The sequence below is a fragment of the Pteropus alecto genome, unplaced genomic scaffold (assembly GCF_000325575.1).
Source record: "Pteropus alecto unplaced genomic scaffold, ASM32557v1 scaffold111, whole genome shotgun sequence".
In the NCBI taxonomy this organism is placed as follows: domain Eukaryota; kingdom Metazoa; phylum Chordata; class Mammalia; order Chiroptera; family Pteropodidae; genus Pteropus; species Pteropus alecto.
The window spans coordinates 4,992,197-5,012,346 of NW_006431915.1; the positions used below are offsets into that span (position 1 = coordinate 4,992,197).

General features: G+C 43.8%; 1 protein-coding gene across 5 annotated transcripts in view; it reads left to right on the top strand.

Moving 5' to 3' along the window:
- Positions 1-20,150, top strand: part of LOC102890212 (paralemmin-2) — a 303,901-nt gene that overhangs the window by 271,499 nt on the left and 12,252 nt on the right. For 4 of the 5 annotated variants that reach the window (XM_025041518.1, XM_006906090.3, XM_015599965.2 and 1 more), the window contains 2 exons: positions 2,877-5,298; positions 19,130-19,308. In XM_025041518.1, the coding sequence (XP_024897286.1) occupies positions 2,877-5,298; positions 19,130-19,308 (2,601 nt within the window). The remainder of the gene's footprint in view (positions 1-2,876; positions 5,299-19,129; positions 19,309-20,150) is intronic. The other variant, XM_006906089.3, reaches the window with a different exon arrangement.

Consider the following 20,150-nt stretch of genomic DNA (forward strand, 5'->3'; position numbering starts at 1 on the left):
TGCCTAAACTTAGAAAAGCTCAGAACCTCTGATGCATGATTGTGAATCAGTAATGCAGAGTTGTTTATCTCTTTAATTACTTCTACCTGATTAGAGTTTAGAGCTGCTGCTCCCTGAAGTGGATGGAATGGTCAGGAGTTTATTCTGAATTTATAGAAAAGAGAAGACGGGGCCTCATGGAACTAACAGAAAGGAGAGCCTCTATCCTGTTTATACTTTCCAGTGACTTTTTTTTTTTTTTTTTTAAACTGGGTTAGAAAAAAACCATCTCAGATTATACTGGGAACAAAAACTTTGGCTTTTAACCATAATTAGCATTTTTTAAAATCTTAGTTCGATATATCACAGAAGACATAACTAATAGACTCATGATTTCTGACTGAAAGCTAAAGGTAGTTTTCTTGACAGTGCAAAAATGTACTGTCTAATGCTACTCTTGGATTGGAATTGGAACAGTTCTTGCTAGTTCAGAAAGTATGCCTTGAAAATTAATATGATTTTTAAATTCTAAAAAAAGAAAGAAAAAACTGACAGGGCATCGGCTTATCCGTCGTCAAACGCTGAACTATGAAGCAACCAGTTTAAAGAGACATGCTGATGTGAGGTGCCGAGAAGCATTCTTGGGGAGTGCTGTGGCGAGGGCTTAGTCACTGCTATCTACAGGAGATAAATATCGGCAAGTTTTTTATTCCTCCTGACCAGACTAAGTAAACTCCAGAATAGACCTATGGCTTCCTAAGAAGTGTGGGAAATTCTATTTTTGTTAAGAGGAAGGTATTGTTTCCTAGGGCTTGTTGTTGCTGCTAGTTTCGCCATGGCCCTACAGAATAAGCCTCCTGCGTGTCTAATGAGTGGATTCATGACTAAACGAACTATAGAATTAATTATTTGCCCTTTAGCTTCCATGGACCCCGTTCCTCTCATGTCAACTATTCTAATGTGTTTTCTGTTTCGTAGAGCAGTGATTTTTAACCATATTTTCTTCCCAGCGGCTTCCTACTATTTCCCTACTTTTTTTTTTTCTCTGAAAGGGATAGAAGGAAAGCTCTACTTATTCCCACAAGGAATATTATTAGTAAATTATTAAACAAATGAAACTCATCTCTTTTTGTTGGCCTCTTTATTCCAGTAATGGCTTTCCTTGGCGTGAGCTAATTTTGACATGAGTTTACTTGAAATTGAATGGTCGCCAATAAGTTTCAGGCATTCAAATTTTCTGTAATTCTTAATGACAATTGCCTTACCAAAAGAAGTTTAGATGATGTTTTTAAAAGGACAGAAAAACTCCTTTGTCATACCTCTTTAGTTCATTGTAAAGATAAAAGACCACTAGTTAATGATCAGAAATAAAATAAAAATAAAGATTTTAATGTTATTAAGTACCATGGACAAAGACCAGACTTAAGCTAGAAGGAAGACCATCCGAGACCAGAAGGTAGTAACAGAGAAGGCATACTTGTTACTGTTGCCTGTTACTAGAGAAGGAATACATATTGCTTGATTGATTTAAGTCCAAAGGGGAATATGGAAAATGGGGAGTGAAGGAAACCCCTCGTTCATGGATAACTTTTCAGTTCACAGATAACCTTGAGAACTTTCCAACATTCTGATAGCAGTACAAGGCACAAGAGTGAACGCCCTTGTTTTTCCAGGTCTCGTGAACAAATCCATAATTATCTACTCTCCCCGGAAAGATTTTGGGATTAATCTCTTGAGAATCATCTTATGGTGGTATTTTAATAGTATATTCTAAGACTTTAAAACTTGTTTAAAAAACTTAAATAAATGAAAATTTGTGCCATATTGCAGTTTGCATTGTGCCATGTCAAGTAATACCGGGCACATTGTAGACTCGATGGGGAAGCAGAGCTGACCAAAGTGTTAGCGAAATCCTGGAGGGGAACTCCAGTCAAGATCCTAATTTACCGCTGAATTATCTGCAATAAACCAGAGTCCTTTGGCATGAAAAAAAAATCATCCTAGACTTTGAAAATTAATCTTACTAATGACAAATAATTATATGGGGTTGATAACCGATTTAAAAATAGGATGCATATAAAGGCATTAAGAAGGTGTGTTTTTCTTATTTAACCACAATATCGGAGCTTTCACATTTAAAGCATTTTAGGAACTAGAAGGGAGGTGCCGCCGGCCACTAGCTTTTCAAAGCAGCACTCATTCCTTAATTACTAAGGGAAGTTGTTTTGATTTGGCTTCGGAGAACAGAACTGTGCAGTCAGTGGCTTTGGTTATGGTGTTTATAATGCACGTGGTCAGACAGCCATGGCAGTGGGGCATTGTAGCCTTCAAGGAGTCATCAAAGGAATCTACTGTTTCCCAGTATTTTATTTTAGAAAAATTTTCCAAAGAATTTTTTTGTTTCTAGAATAATTGCATTGTATTTGGCAGAGAATCAATGTGTTTAAGAAGATTTATTCATACAGAAGGACCTTCTTTTTACAGTTGGAGATACACAAATAGTCCTGTTACATTTCTGCAGTAGTTTGCTGTGAATATTTTAGAAGGCTCTGGAACAATTGCTGTCTCTTCCACTTTAGAAGATACTTGAGTAATGTCTTCAGATGATCCGAGTCTTAATTTATTGTTAAGTTAAAAAATGGGGCTAGCACTGGTTGAAAGTTCTCTGGACACCCAGTAAACAAAACAGAATCTTTAAAATGGAGAGGTGTAGGTATCTGTTGCTCAACAAGATGAATACATGAAGTATTATTAGAAGGGAAATAAATCTCTGTTCAAAAGGACTTGTCATTGTTGTTTCAATTTTTCTTCCAATTAGGTATCCGTTAACTTCTCAGTGTTCATACTGGTAACAGATGTAGTATTTAACCCCGACTTTTGTTTCCTCTTTCTTCCAGAAGCCTCCCCAGCTTTCTGAGGATGATATTCGGCTAAAATACGAGAGAGACGATTGTAGTGCCAAGAACACCCTGGATCCTGCAATCAGCTCTCTTCCCCCAGATCACCAAAACATGGAAATTGAGGTCTCTGTTGCAGAATGTAAGAGTGTTCCTGGAATCACCTCTACTCCACATTCCATGGACCACCCCTCCCCTTTTTACTCGCCCCCCCACAATGGCCTCCTCGCCGATCACCACGAATCTCTGGATAATGATGTGGCCAGAGAGATTCGATATCTAGACGAGGTATTGGAGGCCAACTGCTGTGATTCTGCCGTGGACGGAGCTTACAACGGCACATCCTCCCCGGAGCCTGGAGCAGCTATCCTGGTGGGCAACTTAAGCCCGCCTGCCCACACAGCCGTCCAGCTGGAACCCACTGAGAGAGCAGCGGGCAGGCAGGTGCCTCCTCACATTGAGCTCAGTAAAAGCAACTCTGACACCATGGCAGAGGGTGAAAGAGTGAATGGCCACTCCCCTGACCAGCCCAGAGATCTGCTGGGGGACAGCCTGCAGGCACCTGTGAGCCCCAGCTCCTCCACCAGCTCGTGGTGTTCGTCCCGAGATGGGGAATTCACGCTCACCACTCTGAAGAAGGAAGCCAAGTTCGAGCTGCGTGCCTTCCACGAGGACAAGAAGCCCTCCAAGCTCTTTGAAGATGATGAGAATGCAAAAGAACAGTACTGTGTCCGGAAGGTGAGGCCTTCGGAAGAGATGCTGGAGCTGGAAAAGGAGAGGAGGGAACTCATTCGGAGCCAGGCCGTGAAAAAGAATCCTGGCATTGCGGCAAAATGGTGGAATCCTCCCCAGGAAAAATCCATCGAGGAACAGCTGGATGAGGAACATCTGGAGTCACACAAAAAGTACAAGGAGCGCAAGGAGAGAAGGGCACAGCAGGAGCAGTTGCTGATGCAGCAGCAGCAGCAGCAGCGGCGGGGGCAGCAGCCCCCACCGCAGCTCTGCACAGCCCCTGCATCCTCTCGGGAACCTTCCAGCATGACTGAACACGCAAAGGAGGACATCGTCACAGAGCAGATAGATTTCTCTGCTGCCCGCAAACAGTTCCAGCTGATGGAGAATTCCAGGCAAACAGCGGCCAAGGGCCAGAGTACCCCCCGGCTGTTCTCTATCAAGCCCTTCTACAGGCCTCTGGGGTCAATCAGCTCAGACAAGCCACTGACCGTCTCGAGACCAGCTTCCGTCGGAGGACATCTAGAAGACAGTGGCTCATCGGTAGCCAAGGGGCAGAAAGCCCACTGTGCCCTGGAGAGCCAGTGTCCCGGAGCAGGCCAGGGCAGTGCAGCTCCACAGGGGAGGGAGGGGCCTTACAGCGAGCCCTCCAAACGCGGGCCCTTATCCAAACTGTGGGCGGAGGATGGAGAGTTTACGAGTGCCCGGGCCGTTCTCACCGTGGTCAAGGATGACGACCCTGGGATTTTGGATCAGTTTTCAAGGTCAGTCAATGTCTCTTTGACCCAAGAGGAGCTTGACTCCGGTCTGGATGAATTGTCGGTGAGGTCCCAGGACACCACTGTCCTGGAGACTCTGTCCAATGATTTCAGCATGGATAACATCAGTGACAGCGGGGCCTCCAATGAGACAGCCAATGCCCTCCAGGAAAATTCACTGGCTGATTTTTCCCTGCCTCAGACTCCCCAAACCGACAACCCCTCAGAAGGCCGAGGAGAAGGCGTCTCCAAGTCATTTAGTGATCACGGTTTCTATTCCCCTTCGTCCACACTGGGACACTCTCCGTTGGTTGATGACCCCTTGGAATATCAGGCTGGTCTTTTGGTGCAGAATGCCATTCAACAAGCCATAGCTGAGCAAGTGGATAGAGCTGCGTCTGACACCAGCAAGGGTGGAGCAGAAGAGCAGAGGCCAGAAGCAACACTACAGGAAGCTGGAACTGGAGCCCCCAGCTCAGAGAAGCCTCAGAGCATGTTTGAGCCACCTCAAGTATCCTCTCCTGTTCAAGAGAAAAGGGATGTAATACCAAAGATCCTGCCTGCTGAAGGCAGGGCGCTCAGGGAACAGGGGCCCTCCCCGCCACTGCCCGCAGTGCAGCCCAGTGGCCCAATAAACATGGAGGAGACCAGACCGGAAGGGAGCTATTTCAGCAAGTACTCAGAGGCAGCGGAGCTGAGAAGCACAGCCTCACTCCTGGCCACTCAAGAATCAGATGTGATGGTTGGGCCCTTCAAGCTGAGGTCAAGGAAGCAGCGGACTTTGTCCATGATCGAAGAAGAGATCCGAGCAGCCCAGGAAAGGGAAGAGGAGCTCAAGAGGCAGAGACAAGTCTTGCAGAGTACCCAGAGTTCCAGGGCAAAGAACGCCTCATCGCTGCCCTCCCGAACACTGTGCTTCAAAACCGCCCCAGGTAAGTGAAGTGCCACCGGCCAGAGACAGATGCTATCAGTTCATTTTAGCTTACAGATTTCTATGCAGAGCCTCCTGTGCGTATGGCTGGAATAAGCATCCAGGGGACACTCCGTGAGGATTTCCATCTTTGGGGACATGCGACGGGAGTGTCATGGAGTGTCCTCTGGAAGAACCCTGAGCCTGGATGGTGTTTGCCATTTCCCAGAGGATGCAATAGCTCCTTTCTCGTTGTTCTGCTCTTGGTGCAGCACAGAGAATTGTCCTCTGTTATTTGAAGGGGCTGCCTCTTGGCTGAGGGGAGGGGCTGTGTGGGGCACAGACCCAATCAGAGTGGGCCCATATGTGGACTGTGTTGGAGTCAGCAGCTTGACCCTTAATATCTGCAGTTAAATCAAACCTGTCTGATATGGGGGATGTGCTCAACTAACCCTTCTGAATTCTGTGTCCCTTCCCAACAACGATAGTCATGGTGTTGCAGATTGACCCGCAGAAGATGCTTTTGTCCCTCTTCTCTATGAATGGGTTTGTATTCAGTCACCACAAAGCCATTACTCTGGAATCCGAGGTGGTATCACCCATTCCTGTCCTAATGATGCATTCAGAGAAGTTGAGCTACAGTAAGAAAAGGCAGGTCTTTAATCTTCTCTCATTGCCTGGGCAGTTCTTTTCTTGAATACTTTGTTCAGATGGCTGATGTTAATTATAGTGGTAATTAGTATTGCTACCATTGTGGATAATAGCGTGACTAGTAGTTATTTCCCATTTGGGTCTGATGGTGATTGGAGACCCACATGTCCTACCATAGAGAGATGCTGCTCAGAGTGTGGTCCAAGCTAGTCCATGAACCTGTTTTTCACTGACCATGCTGAGGTAAGTACAGACAGTGAGAGTCAGCTTTTGAAAATTCTTGTGGCAATTTGATATTTTCCTCAAATCTAAGTGGGGAATTCTGTATTTTAAAAAATATCGGTCCACCATGGATTGGGGGGGGAAACTGTTCCTTCACCAGAGATAATTTAAAAGTATTACTCATAATTGTTGGTATTTAAGTTGGTCCCTGCAGATCTTAATCCCATCTTGATACTTGGCTTCCACCAAATCTACAGTGATGCAAGGTAACACTTTTTGTTCCTAATTTTTAAATTTTTAAACAATCTCGACCTAAAGAAATTTCCCAAATATAGTATAAATATCGGTTTTTTTAAAATTTTTTTATTCTGACCCATTTGAGTAAATTGCCAACGTGATGTTCCATCAAACTCAGTTTTATAGAATGTCTCTCAATTTGGATTTGTCTGGTGATTTCACACGATTAGATTTAAGTTTTGCATCTTTCAGTAGGAATACTACAGAAATGATACCATATATATATATACATATATATCTTATCACTGCATCCCATCAGATAGTAGTACATGGTGTTAATTTGTCCCATTACAGGGGACATATGTTAACTTTTTTCATGAGATTTTGATCACTTTATTGAGGGAGTGTCTGCCAAGCTTCTGCTCAGTAAAGCTACCATTTCCTCTTGTAATTAATAAATATTTTGTGGGGATGTACTTTGGTACTATGTAATCTTTAGCCTACTCCTCATCAAAGTTTAAATCTATTCATTGATCTATTTTTGTCACTATGGTCTCAAGGATTCCTGTTATATTCAATGAGTTATAATCCATTTTTATTATTATTTTTATCCTTAATTTGTTCAGATATAGCTCATGGGAAGTCCTTTAAAGCTAATTTTAGTGTCTTTTTAACACGTTCCTGTTATTCTTTGGGCCTGTTCTCATTTTTTGGCACCACGAGTTGTTCCAGTCTCATCTTATATTTTTCTAATCCTGAAATAAGCCATTTCTCCAAAGAGCACTGGTTCCTTTTATTGGAGAATGGTGTTTAGAAACCAAGATCTGATTGTTTGGTGTGTTCACTGCTATTGTATTGTCACTGCCCTAGACACTCTCAATGGACAGAGTTAGAGAATATATACATTTCCTTCCTTCCCTTCCTTCCTTCCTTCCTTCCTGCCTTGCAGAGCAATCAACCTCTTTCACCTATGTGCATGTCACACTTTTATAAATATAAGAACAAGAAAGGACCTATCTTGAAAACCATGAGCTCACTCTGATATCTTTAATTCTAATCGAATACCACAGTGTTTATTTTCTCTCTTTCATATTCAAACCTCCTTCTTGACAAGAAACCTGATTCTTGTTATCTTCAATATATTTATTATTTGACCAGTCCCCTCCCTTTTTATGTAACCAGTCTCCTGTTTTCCTGCAACACCCTGTGCTGGGTCACTACTCTCCCCACCCACTCTGCTCTGGCTGCAGGTACCACTCCGGGCCACTGTGGCTCCTCCCGCCCCACCCCTACTGCACACATCACCTTGTTCAACCCCACCTAATCGCTTTTGGACTGAATTGTTCAGGAAGGAAAGAGGAGAGAAGAGGAAGGAGAAAAGCATGGCGACTTTCTTGATTATGTTTTCTAATTCCTTCAGGTCATAGGGCAATGGCCAGCTGAGTGTTTGAGGCAAAGAAAACTTCAAGGGGGGTCTTGTTGTCCGTGCTTAACAGACATTGGTTGGCTTTTCTGAAAGATCCTTAGTTGTCAAGTTCACTTTAAATTCTTGTTGTGGGCTGGCTTGGCACAGAGATGTCAGTTGGGCATTCTATATGGTATCCTTGAAAAAGTTTCATAGCACTTGACTTCAGCCCAATCTAGGAAACCTACTTCACAAGGAAGTGACCCTAAAAGACCTACAGTCAGAAAGAGCAATGTTCTTGAGGCGTTTAGCTCCCGCTCACATGGAAAGCAGGTACCATGGCTCTCCTGTCAGGTACATCTGGCTCCACCCACCTCGCTCCCTTTACATTATTTCATTATAGGACCTTTTCTAAAGCTCATGTGCTCAGTGATTATTTTCAGTTTTCCTCACGTCACCTCTTAATCGAACTTCTTACTATATTGGGGACTCCCCGCCTCACTTTCCTTCTAGCACATGGACAAAAATAAAGACAAAATTTCAACACTTTGCCCCTAGCTCCCTGCACTGCTGTGGTCTGTCAGGCTTCCCCACCGGCCTTAAAGTAAGACTGGATCCTAATGGTAGCTCTCAGCATCCCAGTAGCCCAGTCTCGATTTTCTTAGCCCTTCCCTCTACACTAATGCTAGCTTTCTCTCACACATCCCATCCCTCTAGGATTGATTTCGGCCCCTTTCAGAAGGTAGTAATTCATCCATTCAGGTCTGTGCACTGCTCCTGTCTGGTCGTTAACACTGAACACAGTCATGATAATGACGCGTGCGCACCTCATTCCTTCATGTTTATCTCTAGAATATTTAGTAGGTGACAGGGCTTCCCAGCATTACAACGTGGATTGAAAGAAACTGAATGTAAGACATAATTTTCTCAATGTCCATGCCTGGAAACGTTTAGAGGATTGGTTGGCCAGCCCACATCCAAGTTCGTGATCGGGGAAGAGGCTGACACATCATTCTGAGCGGCCAAACTGGATGATTCATGGCCAGGGTCAGACCTGCTGGCTCCGACATTAGTTTTGTGAATGGAGAAGTGGCTAGGTTCCTACTACACTTCTCCATGTTTCATGCCAGTAGAGGTGTTTCAGCTGGTTTGTTGGGTGATTCAGATTGACAGCTTGATATTAGGTGATGAAAAATATAATTATTTAACTTCTCCTCTGGTGAAAATCATTCTGGAATCCTAAAACTTTGAGGCAAGCAAAATCCACTGAGAGCCAAGAATAATAGGAGAGATCTGTTCTCTCCAGCCACGCCTCGAGTATCCAAAAGATGTTTGTTTTTGCTTTAGGTTTTCCTGACTCTCAAAGATGGAGAATGATAAGGTTTCTATTTTTTAAAAAGATATGGTTATTTTCAAGGACCAGTTATTCAGCAAAATTATCCAGAAATTTTATTTCTGTGAATTTTAAAGGAAGAAGTTCCATGTAAATAGGGTTTATGTGACGTTTGTTCTTACCGAGGTGAACAAGGCAGAACTTACAGTTCAGTAAGAGAAACAACATCAGACAAAGATGGCGGTTTCATGATGGAGAAGCGTGGAGACGTGTGGAAGCACAGAACGAGGAAGGCCTCCTTACTAGGGGATAAAGCCTTCCTTTCTCAGGAAACTAGCACCTAGGCTTTGAACTGAAGGAAAGGTTGGGTTCAAGGGGTGGAGGAGATTGTTCCAGTCAGAAGGAAGCGCACCTATTGAGACCCAAAAGGAATAGAGAATGTGACACATTTGAGGTGTTTACATAAGGTCCGGATGGATTAAAGGAAGAGATTTAAAACAAAACAAAGTTGATGGGAGCCAGCCAACGAAGAGCTACGTAGATCATGTTATAGGTTTTAGATTTTAGACTTTATCCTGTGGTCAGTGGGGAGCCAGCGAGGATTCTCGAGGGGGTAATTGTCTCCACACTTTTCCAAGCCGCCCCGCCTTCATCCATGAATTGATGGACTATACAGCTTCCTTCTTTAATGAGTTCATTCCACCAGCATCTGTTGAACCCTTCCTCTGTACAAGCACTTCTGGAAGCCTGCCGCCACCTTGACGGATGACTTGAGAGTTATGTGAGAGGTCATACTCCCAAGAATGAGCACGTGTGCACCTTCTGTTGACTTAGACACGGAGAATAAAGGCAGCGTTTTGGCAGGTGTACAAGCTTGATATGAAAGTGTAACCCACACACTGCTGTACAACACCCTTGAGGAGTTTGGGAGGAAAACTCAAACATTTTATTGAAGTAACAATTCAGGCCTTTTCAAATGTCTTTTCATATGAAGGGTGTCAACAGACAATTCTTAACCTTATTTTAGTGCCTGTTGTCTATTATTAGATATCCTGGTTTCACTTCCGAGTTCTAGGCACGACAGAGAAACTGTTAGGTGATTTGTTTAGTTATTTGAAATAGTTTCTGTTTTCATGCCAGGTGTTGAAGTCATCTACCAAGCCAGATAATTTGCCCACTGGGACATTATGGAGAATGGTAAAGGAGAAGGTGTGGCTATTAAGACCCATAACTTAAAGTGTCCGTTCATGTCTTTTAATATGTTGAAAGAGGTCATAGTTATACGTATTATAAAAATAAAATTTCTAAGGAGTTTTGACTTCTGTTGTCAGTTTGAATCAAGATGCACATGAGATGATCATTACTATAAAGATTATTGACTGGGTCTTTTTTCTTCCCCCTTTCTTATCTTCAAATATATCACAAGGAAACGTCCTAGACAGAAAAAAAAAAAAAATTATGTCAGCATAGCATTGATGAAGCAGAGCTTGGTGGCTTGTTCCATGCTAAATTAGAGCCGGACGAGGCCAAGTCTCTCTTGAGACGCACTCATTGCTCCACAGGAGAAGGACCTGGGGTCCCCGGGGAGCTGATGGGAGGGTTCCATCACAGGCCCAGGTGAGAGCGGGCTGTCCTTCGGGAAGATGCAGCGCCTCTCTTTCCTGCGGGGGGCACAGACTGTGCAGCTGGTCGGGCCCCAGCTGTCTGTGTGAAGGTACTAAAGCTTGATGTGGAGCATCCTACAGAGGTTTTTGTCTACTGTTACATTTCCTCAGCGTTCTCCGGTGACACAAGACTAATCATGGTCGCTACGACTCAGCAAGCCCTTGAAGCTAGGTGCTTTACTAGTTGTTTTACACACATTTCCTCATTTAATCCTCACAACAGGCTTCTGAGATGTAATCCAAATTATCCAAACCCTTGAGGCCAGATATATTCAGAATGTTTCTGATTTTAGAAAAGCCATTAAGCATATATACTATTACTACTTAATAATGTACATTTATTATTAATAATATATTTTATTATATATCTATATTACATATGCATATATTATTTAACACACCTGGACAGGGTCTAGGCAACACCCTGTCATCAAATTATATTTCTGCTGTAAAACTTAGAAAGAGTTAGTTATATTAAGCAGGATAGGTAGAGACTAAGAAGAGCCTTATGCCAATTCACTGGGGTTTTGCCACCAAATAAATTAGGACAAAACTTGGCTTTCAGGGCTTTTTTTGGATTTTGGAGTGGTGCATAAGGGATTGTGGGCCTGTCATATTATTTTGTTTTCAAAAAATTAATACCAGAGTCCAGAGAGATTAAGTAACTTGCCCGAGGTCACTCAGCTAGGAAGTGGCGGAGCCAGGTTCAAACTCAGGCTCATTTGACTCCAAAGTTCATATTCATTCTATGCCCTTTCTTGCCCTCTGCCCTGAGGATTATGAGGTGTGTAGTAACGGTTCCCCTCTCAGCCTGCAGTGATTGAGCTCAGTCTCCCTCTGCCCTCTTCCAGTCTCAGGCCCAACCCCTGCATTTTTCTGGGGTCCTTTCTGCGCCTCTTTTATGGAGCTACTGTATCTCGAGAGTCCTCTACCCACAATGGCCTGGAGTGGATGACTTTGCTCCAAGATGTCATGAAACAGTGCCACCCTAGTGACCCGGAATGGTTCCTTTGTGCTTTCAGAACTTCATCCAAGACTCCAAATTACGTTAGGCAAAATTACTGGTGCTGTCCAAAGATCTGAGCAGATGGCAGAGGGGCTGGCATGGCTCACGCCAGCTAGTGAGGCTTCCTGAGTTCTTTCTGAAAGTTCATTTTCCAGGAAGCAGCTCAGCCATCCACTCCAACACAGGCTCATTCCCTGAAATCTTTGAAAGAACTGGACACCAGTTTCTTAATTTAAGGACGAGCTGGAGTAGGTGTTCACTCTATTAACTGAATGCATATGGCAGACTGGGGTCAAAGTCAACTAAGTCACTGATCACCATGACTGCTCTCTGCTGTTCTCTTTTGCTCTTTAAGATTGATCCTCCCATGGACCAGAACCACCCTGTTTTTTATTTATCTGAGTGAATATGCTCATTTTAAAATGCATGCCATTTGGGAAGGAATTGCTAAGAATTGTTAAGAAGCAGTGTTTGCAAGGGGGCGAAAGTATGTAATGAAATCAGGACTCGACAAATGATGGAGGTCAAAGTTCTCTTTGGACATTCCCTTCAACAGTTTGTGAAGGGCAGCTGCCTTGGTGAAAGCTGTCAGCCTCATGCCTGGGAAGATATACATACACTCCAGTCTTTCTTCAGTGACAAGCCCCATGGTCCTGGCTTCTGGGAAAAGCACATTTCCCATGAGTTTAATTCCGTCCTCTAAGTAGGTTCTGCTGTCACTGCTACTTGTGCTGGGTCTTCTGATATATTCAAGGTGTCTGGGTTGGCTACCAGTGGTAGTTCTACCTTACTGGGGGACAGGACACCACATGGTGTCCTTGTTGCTTGTCCTTTACCCCTGTATGGCTGCTCCACACTCCAAGTTAGGAGAGTGGCTTCTGAAAAATCATACTCAACCTCATGCAGAGAAAGATTTAGTCTTGAGGCTGAGAAGGAAGAATTGAATCAAAGGACCTAATTCTTGCAAGATTTCTGCTCTATGCCTGGTAAGAAATATGAGCTAATCAAAGCCAGGCCTGGGAGCAGGATGTCCCCTGTGACTGCTGGAGTTCAGGGCAGGATATGACTGTGTCTTTTACTAGCTATGGTGACTTGCTGTGTACTTCCCTAAGGAGAATGGCATTTCAGATCCGTTTGATCTTTGTGAATAAGCTGCCACATTACGGGTGGAGGAACTAGGAGTCGTGGGGGGAAAAATGTACAGGACAGGCAATAATTAGATCACCAAAGAATACATTTATATTTTATGTAATGGTATTTTATTTCTTATGACCTTAAATGTAAACATCAGAGGTTTCCCCAAACTTGCATGCATCAGACATCATAGTTATCCAATCTCTTTCTTTTATTCTCCATTACTCAAATATGAATTCATATCTTCTATAAAAAAGCTGGTCAAGGAAAATTAAGGGCCTAAATGTGACAGTCACTTCTCTGGAATTATATCTCAAGTTCAAATCCTGAATCCACTGCTTGCTAGCTGTGTAAACTTCAGTCTCCTTGCCAGTAAAATGAGAATAAAATAAATAGTACCAATCTCATCAGTAGGTTTGCACAGTGCCTGCTAACCAGAAGGCTCCCAAGAGGAATTATTATTGTTGTTATTACAGTTAGTGATATGTTTTAAGAAAAGGCCTAGAAAACATTAGCAGAATTACGAGTTGCTCTTCTACAGCTTCTGTGACCCTGAAATAAATGCAGACCATCCATTATAAAATTGCTTTCTAGTTGGGGTTTCTTTTTTTTTTTTCATAGTTACTTCCTTAGAATTAGTTTCTCCTACAAAATCTGAGTTCAGGAATTAGTTGTTGATAGTCAAAAAAAAACAAAGTCCATCATGAAGTGTATTGGGTGACAATAAAATTACAAGTATTACCATAAAAATAGTTCCTTTTTTTTTTTTTTTCCTTTTGCGGGGAGTAAGCATCACACAGCCAAGCCCACCATGTTGGTAGAAATGTGTTTCACAAAAAGATCTTTTAAGGGAGTTGCTGTTGAGCATGATTTTCCATTTTTACTGTTTCAATGAAATGTTTCTTTTGTTTGGTCTTAAAGCTGGGCTTCCCCTGGAGAAGCGGAGCTCTTTCCTTCTCGAGTTTTCATCTTGTAGTTTTGTTCATAGGGAATGACCCAATCTCAACACCCCAGCTTACCTTTACGTGATAATATTTAGATGTTCTTCAGACTCGTTTCGCCAGGCAGGAGTATTTCTCGCATCTGAGCTAGGCTTAGAATCCGAAGATTCTTATCATCGCATTCTCTCCGCCTTGGGCCTTCAGGGGAGATGAAAGGACCAGGGACCAGCTCTTGGTGTGTGGGTCACAGCTGCACTCTGCACAAGCCCTTACACTCTGGGTCTGACAGCAGGATATTCCCTCGTACTGGGAGGAAATTGAAAATGCAAGTATGAGCTCATTTCTTTCTGAGCTCATTTCAGTGACCGGTGAGTTGTTTTTGATGTTTGCAACCTCACCCCAGTGCCAGTGAAGAAAGGCCCTCGAAGGGGGTCTGGGCCAAGGCGTGTCACCTGGTGGGCGTTTTTCTTTGTTTTGGTTAGGTTTTTAAATAACAGTGGGTGCTGGCTTTTTCTTTTGGGGGGAAAAAAAAAGTAGAAACAAAGGAGCTTTCATTTAAGACATCAGACACTATGTACATGGCATGGAATAGTCATCAAAATCACAATGTTTAACCAAATTCATTTTCTAAACTTGTGGAACCCATATTCTTGGCTTTTTAGAGTTGGGTCCCGTTTCTCCAGAAGGAGGGTTTGGACTGTCATGGATGGCAACAGCTGTGTTCTGAGGATTTGCAGCCCTTGCCTAGGTTCTCTTGGGTGGGAGGAATTACAGATTTTTGTCTCTGCCCCGGGCAGCACAGCCTGTCATCACAGATGCCCCAAGGGAAATCCATCTTGCTCGGAAAATCCAGAAATGCAGCCAAAGCATGGTTTTCTTTCTTTGGCCCAGAAACTAGTTTAATTATTTATAATAAATAAATGGGAAATATAAATCCACGTATCCCAGTTTTCTCTTCCACTTACGACGGGAAACAGTATTTACTGATTTGGAGTAAAATGCTCTGCTCCTTCGTCTGCCTCACAATGCTACAGCCTGTGAGTGCCGCTGTCGCAGATGTGACCGGTGCTTTTCTAAGGCCTTGGAGAAGTGTCAGCTCATCGGCTCTCCTGGGTGTGTGCCGCCTGGTGAGATGGAAAGGCCTCTGGGCCTGCCTAGTCCATGACAGTTCAAGCAAGCAGCTCTCTTACTTCTCTTATTATTAGCATGGCTAATAATCCTTAAAAGAAAAAAATTCTGATCTGCTCTGAGATCTGCATCGCATTCTCAGTTCAAGTCGTCTCCCAGGGACTGGAGACCTTCTAGAGAGTTGTTTTGTAGTGTGTGCAGCCAGGTGAGAAACTAAACAGCAGAATGTTTATCAGCAGAAATAGAGGTCACTTTCAGCTGTCATCAGCTCTTCAATCATTCACCAGGTGAATCAGCACATATGGGAGCAAGTCTGGATGAGGCAGGTGGGGATGGAACCTGGGGGTACTGGGTGAGATGCATGCCCGTGAGCTCCACAGATGAGCACCATTTTGGGGTGATTCTCACAGGGTATGTCCAAGTAATTTCAAGGGGGCTTACAAGGCCAGAGACAAGGATGAGATGGACTTTCCAGGCCTGTGGCACAGACAGTTCACATCCCATTCATGATCCCTGAGGCGTCTAATTATTTACAATTAGTGCCCACCACTTGGGGAGGATCATTAGAAGTTTTTTCAATATCCTAATTCTGAGGACCACTGTTTGCAAACTGGACTTCTGAGGAAGACGTTGAGTGTGGAACAGGCCCCTCCTCAGCTTTTCAGCAGTCTGTGTGATTCCTAATAGGAATCCTAATAGTGCATGGTCCGAATCATACTGGGAGAGGGGGAAGCGGGGGAGGCTGGTTGGAGATCGCAGGGCCCAGCAGAGAAGCCTGACCAAGCTGACTTTCCCGATACCAACTGGACTGATGGCCAGAAGTCCAGGGATGGGGCACAGTGTCTCCTTCCTCTACGGACACGTGACAGCTTCTCCTGAGGCTCAGCCAGGGGCTTGGTTATCCGAAACCCCTGTTCCTCCCCAAACCTCTCAGCCACCCTCTCTTTGGAAGCAGCTGCTCTATTCCTGCTAGGCCAGGCTTTCTTTCCTGTCACTCATGCGACCTCTAGTGCCTGTAAACGGTGAAACTTGCTCCAGGGATGGGTTGTTTTGCTGCATAGAATATGAAGAAATAAATAACCGGGAAATGTCTGTAATGTTTCATGGTTGACCACAGCTGTGTATTAACCCTTTAGGCTCTTTACACTTCCCTTTCAGCCTATATCCCACCATAAAATTTTGAGCCATAATCAAGACATTTTGGGTTCCAGACTCTGATTGTTACTAGCTAATGTAACTTGGGCTTGCATCAGCCTCTGAGCCTCTGTAATCAAAACTGTTCACAGGTGTCATGACATCCATGCTGACTACATCCCAAAGTGGTTGTAAGGATCAAGTGATGTGAAGCCTGTAAATGAAATGCCATATAAATGTGCTTGTTATGACTACAAAGCCATTGAGTCTGCAATTCTGTGGACCAAGATTGTTTTATTTCATGTGCTTCGGGGAAGACATTTAAAGGCTTTGCCTCAGATTCTCTGTTGGGAATTCTATCCCAATTCACAAGTATTTAATAAGTGGCTGCTATGTGTATTTCATAATATACTTACTGGTTCATTCAACAAACTCGAGCTTCTACCTTGTGCCAAATACCAAAGTGGGTGCTGGGATCCAGCAGTGACCAGGACAGACAAGGTCTTGCGTTAATGGAGTTTATATCCAAATGAACTAAGGGGTTCATAGATGATTGAAATGGTCCCTATCCTCAGATGACTTTACAGCTTCATTAAGAAGAGAAGCTTAAACATCCAGATATGATACAAAGCAGTGTGTGGAAAAGGCTTTCACAGACGTATGAACGAAGTGCTATGAAGCAGGGGACGTACTGTAGCATGTGTGAGAGGGTGGAGGTGTAGGCAGGGAATATACACTACGCTTTCTAGACGTTTAATGCTAGAGGAGTAACTAACTGGTAGGAGATGATTTGGATACTTGAGAGGTCAGTTGGAAAATAATGATGACTAGCCTCGTCAATTTGGTGTTCATTTCTAGTTCTGGAAGAACTGCAAAAATTTTATGCAGAATACCCATGGAATTGCTCATTCTCGTTCTATAGACATATTCTTTGAAATTCCGAATAAATAGTAACTAGGTAAGTTAGATGCTTGCTTTTCTAAATATTAACTTTATAAATATTAACTCAGTCCTTACACCAACTGTATGAGATTGGTGCCTCTATAATCATACCCATTTTACAGATGAGGGAACTGAGATAGAAAAACAGGAAGTAATTTGCCTGAGGTTATTTGTCTGCTAAGTAGGTTGTGGATTCAAACCCAAGCAGGCTGGCTCCAGGGCCTTGCATGCTCACCCCTGTGCTCTTCAAAACCTTCATTTAAAAAATCAATCTGAAATTTTAGAGATGTATATTAAGTATGCAGAGGTGATATTACCAGAGGTATGAGATTGTTAAAAAAATAAAATCATCGTTGGTGAATATGGGGATTTTGAAATATTTTTTACCTTACTGTCAATATCAAAAGACGTTTTTTAATGAGCTGAGTAATTTAGCTCCATGCAATGAGTTTCCCTAAGTTACTGATGTAATGGTGGCTCTTGCAGATGGAGTGCCCTGTTCTGCATATTAAAAAGAACTTCCCACCTAATCGCCACATGTGATGGCAATATGCTTTTCGTTTTTAATCAGTAAAGTAGATCTTCTTGCCAAAGGTATTTGATAGAATAGCAAAATGTCTGAGTTAGAAGGGACCTCAAAGACAACTTGTTCCGAGAATTCTCATTCAATAACCAGGGAAGTTGAAGCTCAGAGAACTTCAGTGATTGGCCCAAGGTTAAAGTGGAAACATTAAGTGGTTGTCTGTAGCCAACCACATAGCTAGTTCAAGGAGGAGCAGAAATTAAAACCTGAGTTTCCTGAACCCCAGAGGGGTTTCCAGCTCCCGTCAAAAGGAGCTGCTGTGCCCAGAAAGGAGCCATAGCAGCCCACAGGGGGACGTGGACCCTCGGCTTCACTAGTGAGTCCAGCTACATTAGGCAGTTGCCAAGTTATAAAGTCTGGGGGGTAAGATGAAGAAAGACAGACGAGTCACCTTCACCTTGGGACTGGGAGGGGTCAGATGGGGCTTTAGTCTCCCCTCTGCAGTTGCCAAACTTTGGGTTTGAATTGTGTGTTTTTCCACGTTCCTTGTTCGTAGACCCTTTGTCTCCCACAAGAGCATAGTTGGGAAAATCATGACTGTTGCCCCTAAAGAAACTCCTCAGAGGTGCGTTTGGGGCTCTCTGGCAATAAACCCCAGCCTTTGATAGGCTAGAAGTCAGAGGCAGGCACTGCCCCAGACGGAGAGATGCAGAAGGTCTTAGCGAAAGTGCTTAGAGTCACCGTACCCCTGCCACCATGGACCTGATCTCCTTATCTGAGAATCCCTGTAAGTCATATCCAAAGCTAAACTCTCACCTTTCCCAAGCCTAGGGCACACTTTTTCTACAACACCAAAGCTGCCTTTGTTGGCATTCATTCTGTAAGGTTTGGCGGGGAGCATCAAACCCAAATGCCTTCAGGACCATGGCAGGTAAGGTAAATGAATGCGGCTGGCCTACGTAAGAAGAACAAACCTAGTTCTCATTCAAAGGTTTTACCAACAATTGCTGTTCATGCCAAAAGCCTGGGCAGGTCAGGTGATAGTTGGTGGCCTTTGAGAGAGAACAAAGAACCTAATGAGGAAACCAGGAGACCTGGGTCCCCTCACTGGCTTCCAGTGACCTCAGCACACCCTTCTCTTCATAGAAGAGTTTTCCTCATCTGTAAGAAGTGAGTCTCTAAGGTTCAAAGGCGCCACCTCCTCTGACAGTCTAATTCTATGATCTGTGATAGAATACATATCCCTAACACAATTGGAGCCAGCATCTATCTGCCTAACATATTTGCAGAGCACCTGACAAGCTTCTTTGGTCTGACTTTTTAGCACTGGTTTCCTTGCGGTCCTTGTTGGATGGGTTTATGACATTATCCACAAGTGCTTTGATCCCTGTGATAAAATGAGCTGCACTTAACCATTGTTCTGGTACCACTCTCTATGTCAGAAGTTGCTTTTTTTTGCCAGTTTTCTCTTGTTTCTGAAAGCAGTCATGAGCAGACAAGCTTAGAAAGGGTGTTCTCTTCATATTGTTTCAGGGAAAATAGAGAAAGTCAGACCTCCTCCATCCCCCACACCTGAAGGCCCCAGCTCGCAGCCTGAGTTAGCCCCTGAAGAGGCTGCCGGATCCCAGCGGCCCAAGAATCTGATGCAGACCCTCATGGAAGACTATGAGACACACAAATCTAAAAGGCGCGAGAGAATGGATGATAGTAGTGTAAGTTTCTCCTCCTTTCCTCTTTCACTTCGAGGGCGAACGTCAGTGTGACGTGTGGTCTTCCAGTTCAGGCATGATGTATATGCAATTGTTTGCCAGAATCGTGGTTCCAAAACTGATTTTCGATTGTGTAGTTTAACATGCCTGGAATTGGAGTTGAATGTTTGTCTGTTCTCAAAAACATTGATCATGCAAGGAGCAGGTCTTTTTGCTGTCAAGTATAATTTGAGCCCAGGGCTACTGTATGAGATGATTGGTGTGTATAAAGACACCACGCAGGACAGGAAGAAGGACATAAGGGTTCTGAAATCATCCCAGGCATCAGGGAGCTGATTTCTACCATCGTTGGCCTGCTCTGTAGATTTTATTTCTCTAGGGCAGCGGTCCCCAACATTTTGGGCACCAGGGACCAGTTCTTCTATGGGGATCTGAGGTGCAGCTGAGGCGGTGACGCTCGTGCTGGGGAGCAGCTGCAAAGACAGATGAAGCTTCGCTCACTCACCCGCCGCTTACCTCCTGCTGTGCAGCCCGGTTTCTAACAGTCCACAGACCAGTACCAGTCCGTGGCCCAGGAGTTGGGGACCCCTGTTCTAGGGAACTGTGACAATACTATTCCTTCAACGTACTCTGGGCAATCTTTATAAATGTTACACAGTGCTAAAAAAACTAAGTGCATTTGGGGCCGTTACCAAGCTGTATGTACAGTTTGGCAGGAGAGGGCCATTTGAAATGACAGTTAAAAACCACAGGGCTACCCTGCTCCCCCGAGCCCTGAGAACTTTGCATGTGATGCTCACATGGACCGTGGAGGAAGTCATCTGCTCTGTGGTTTCTTTCTTTAG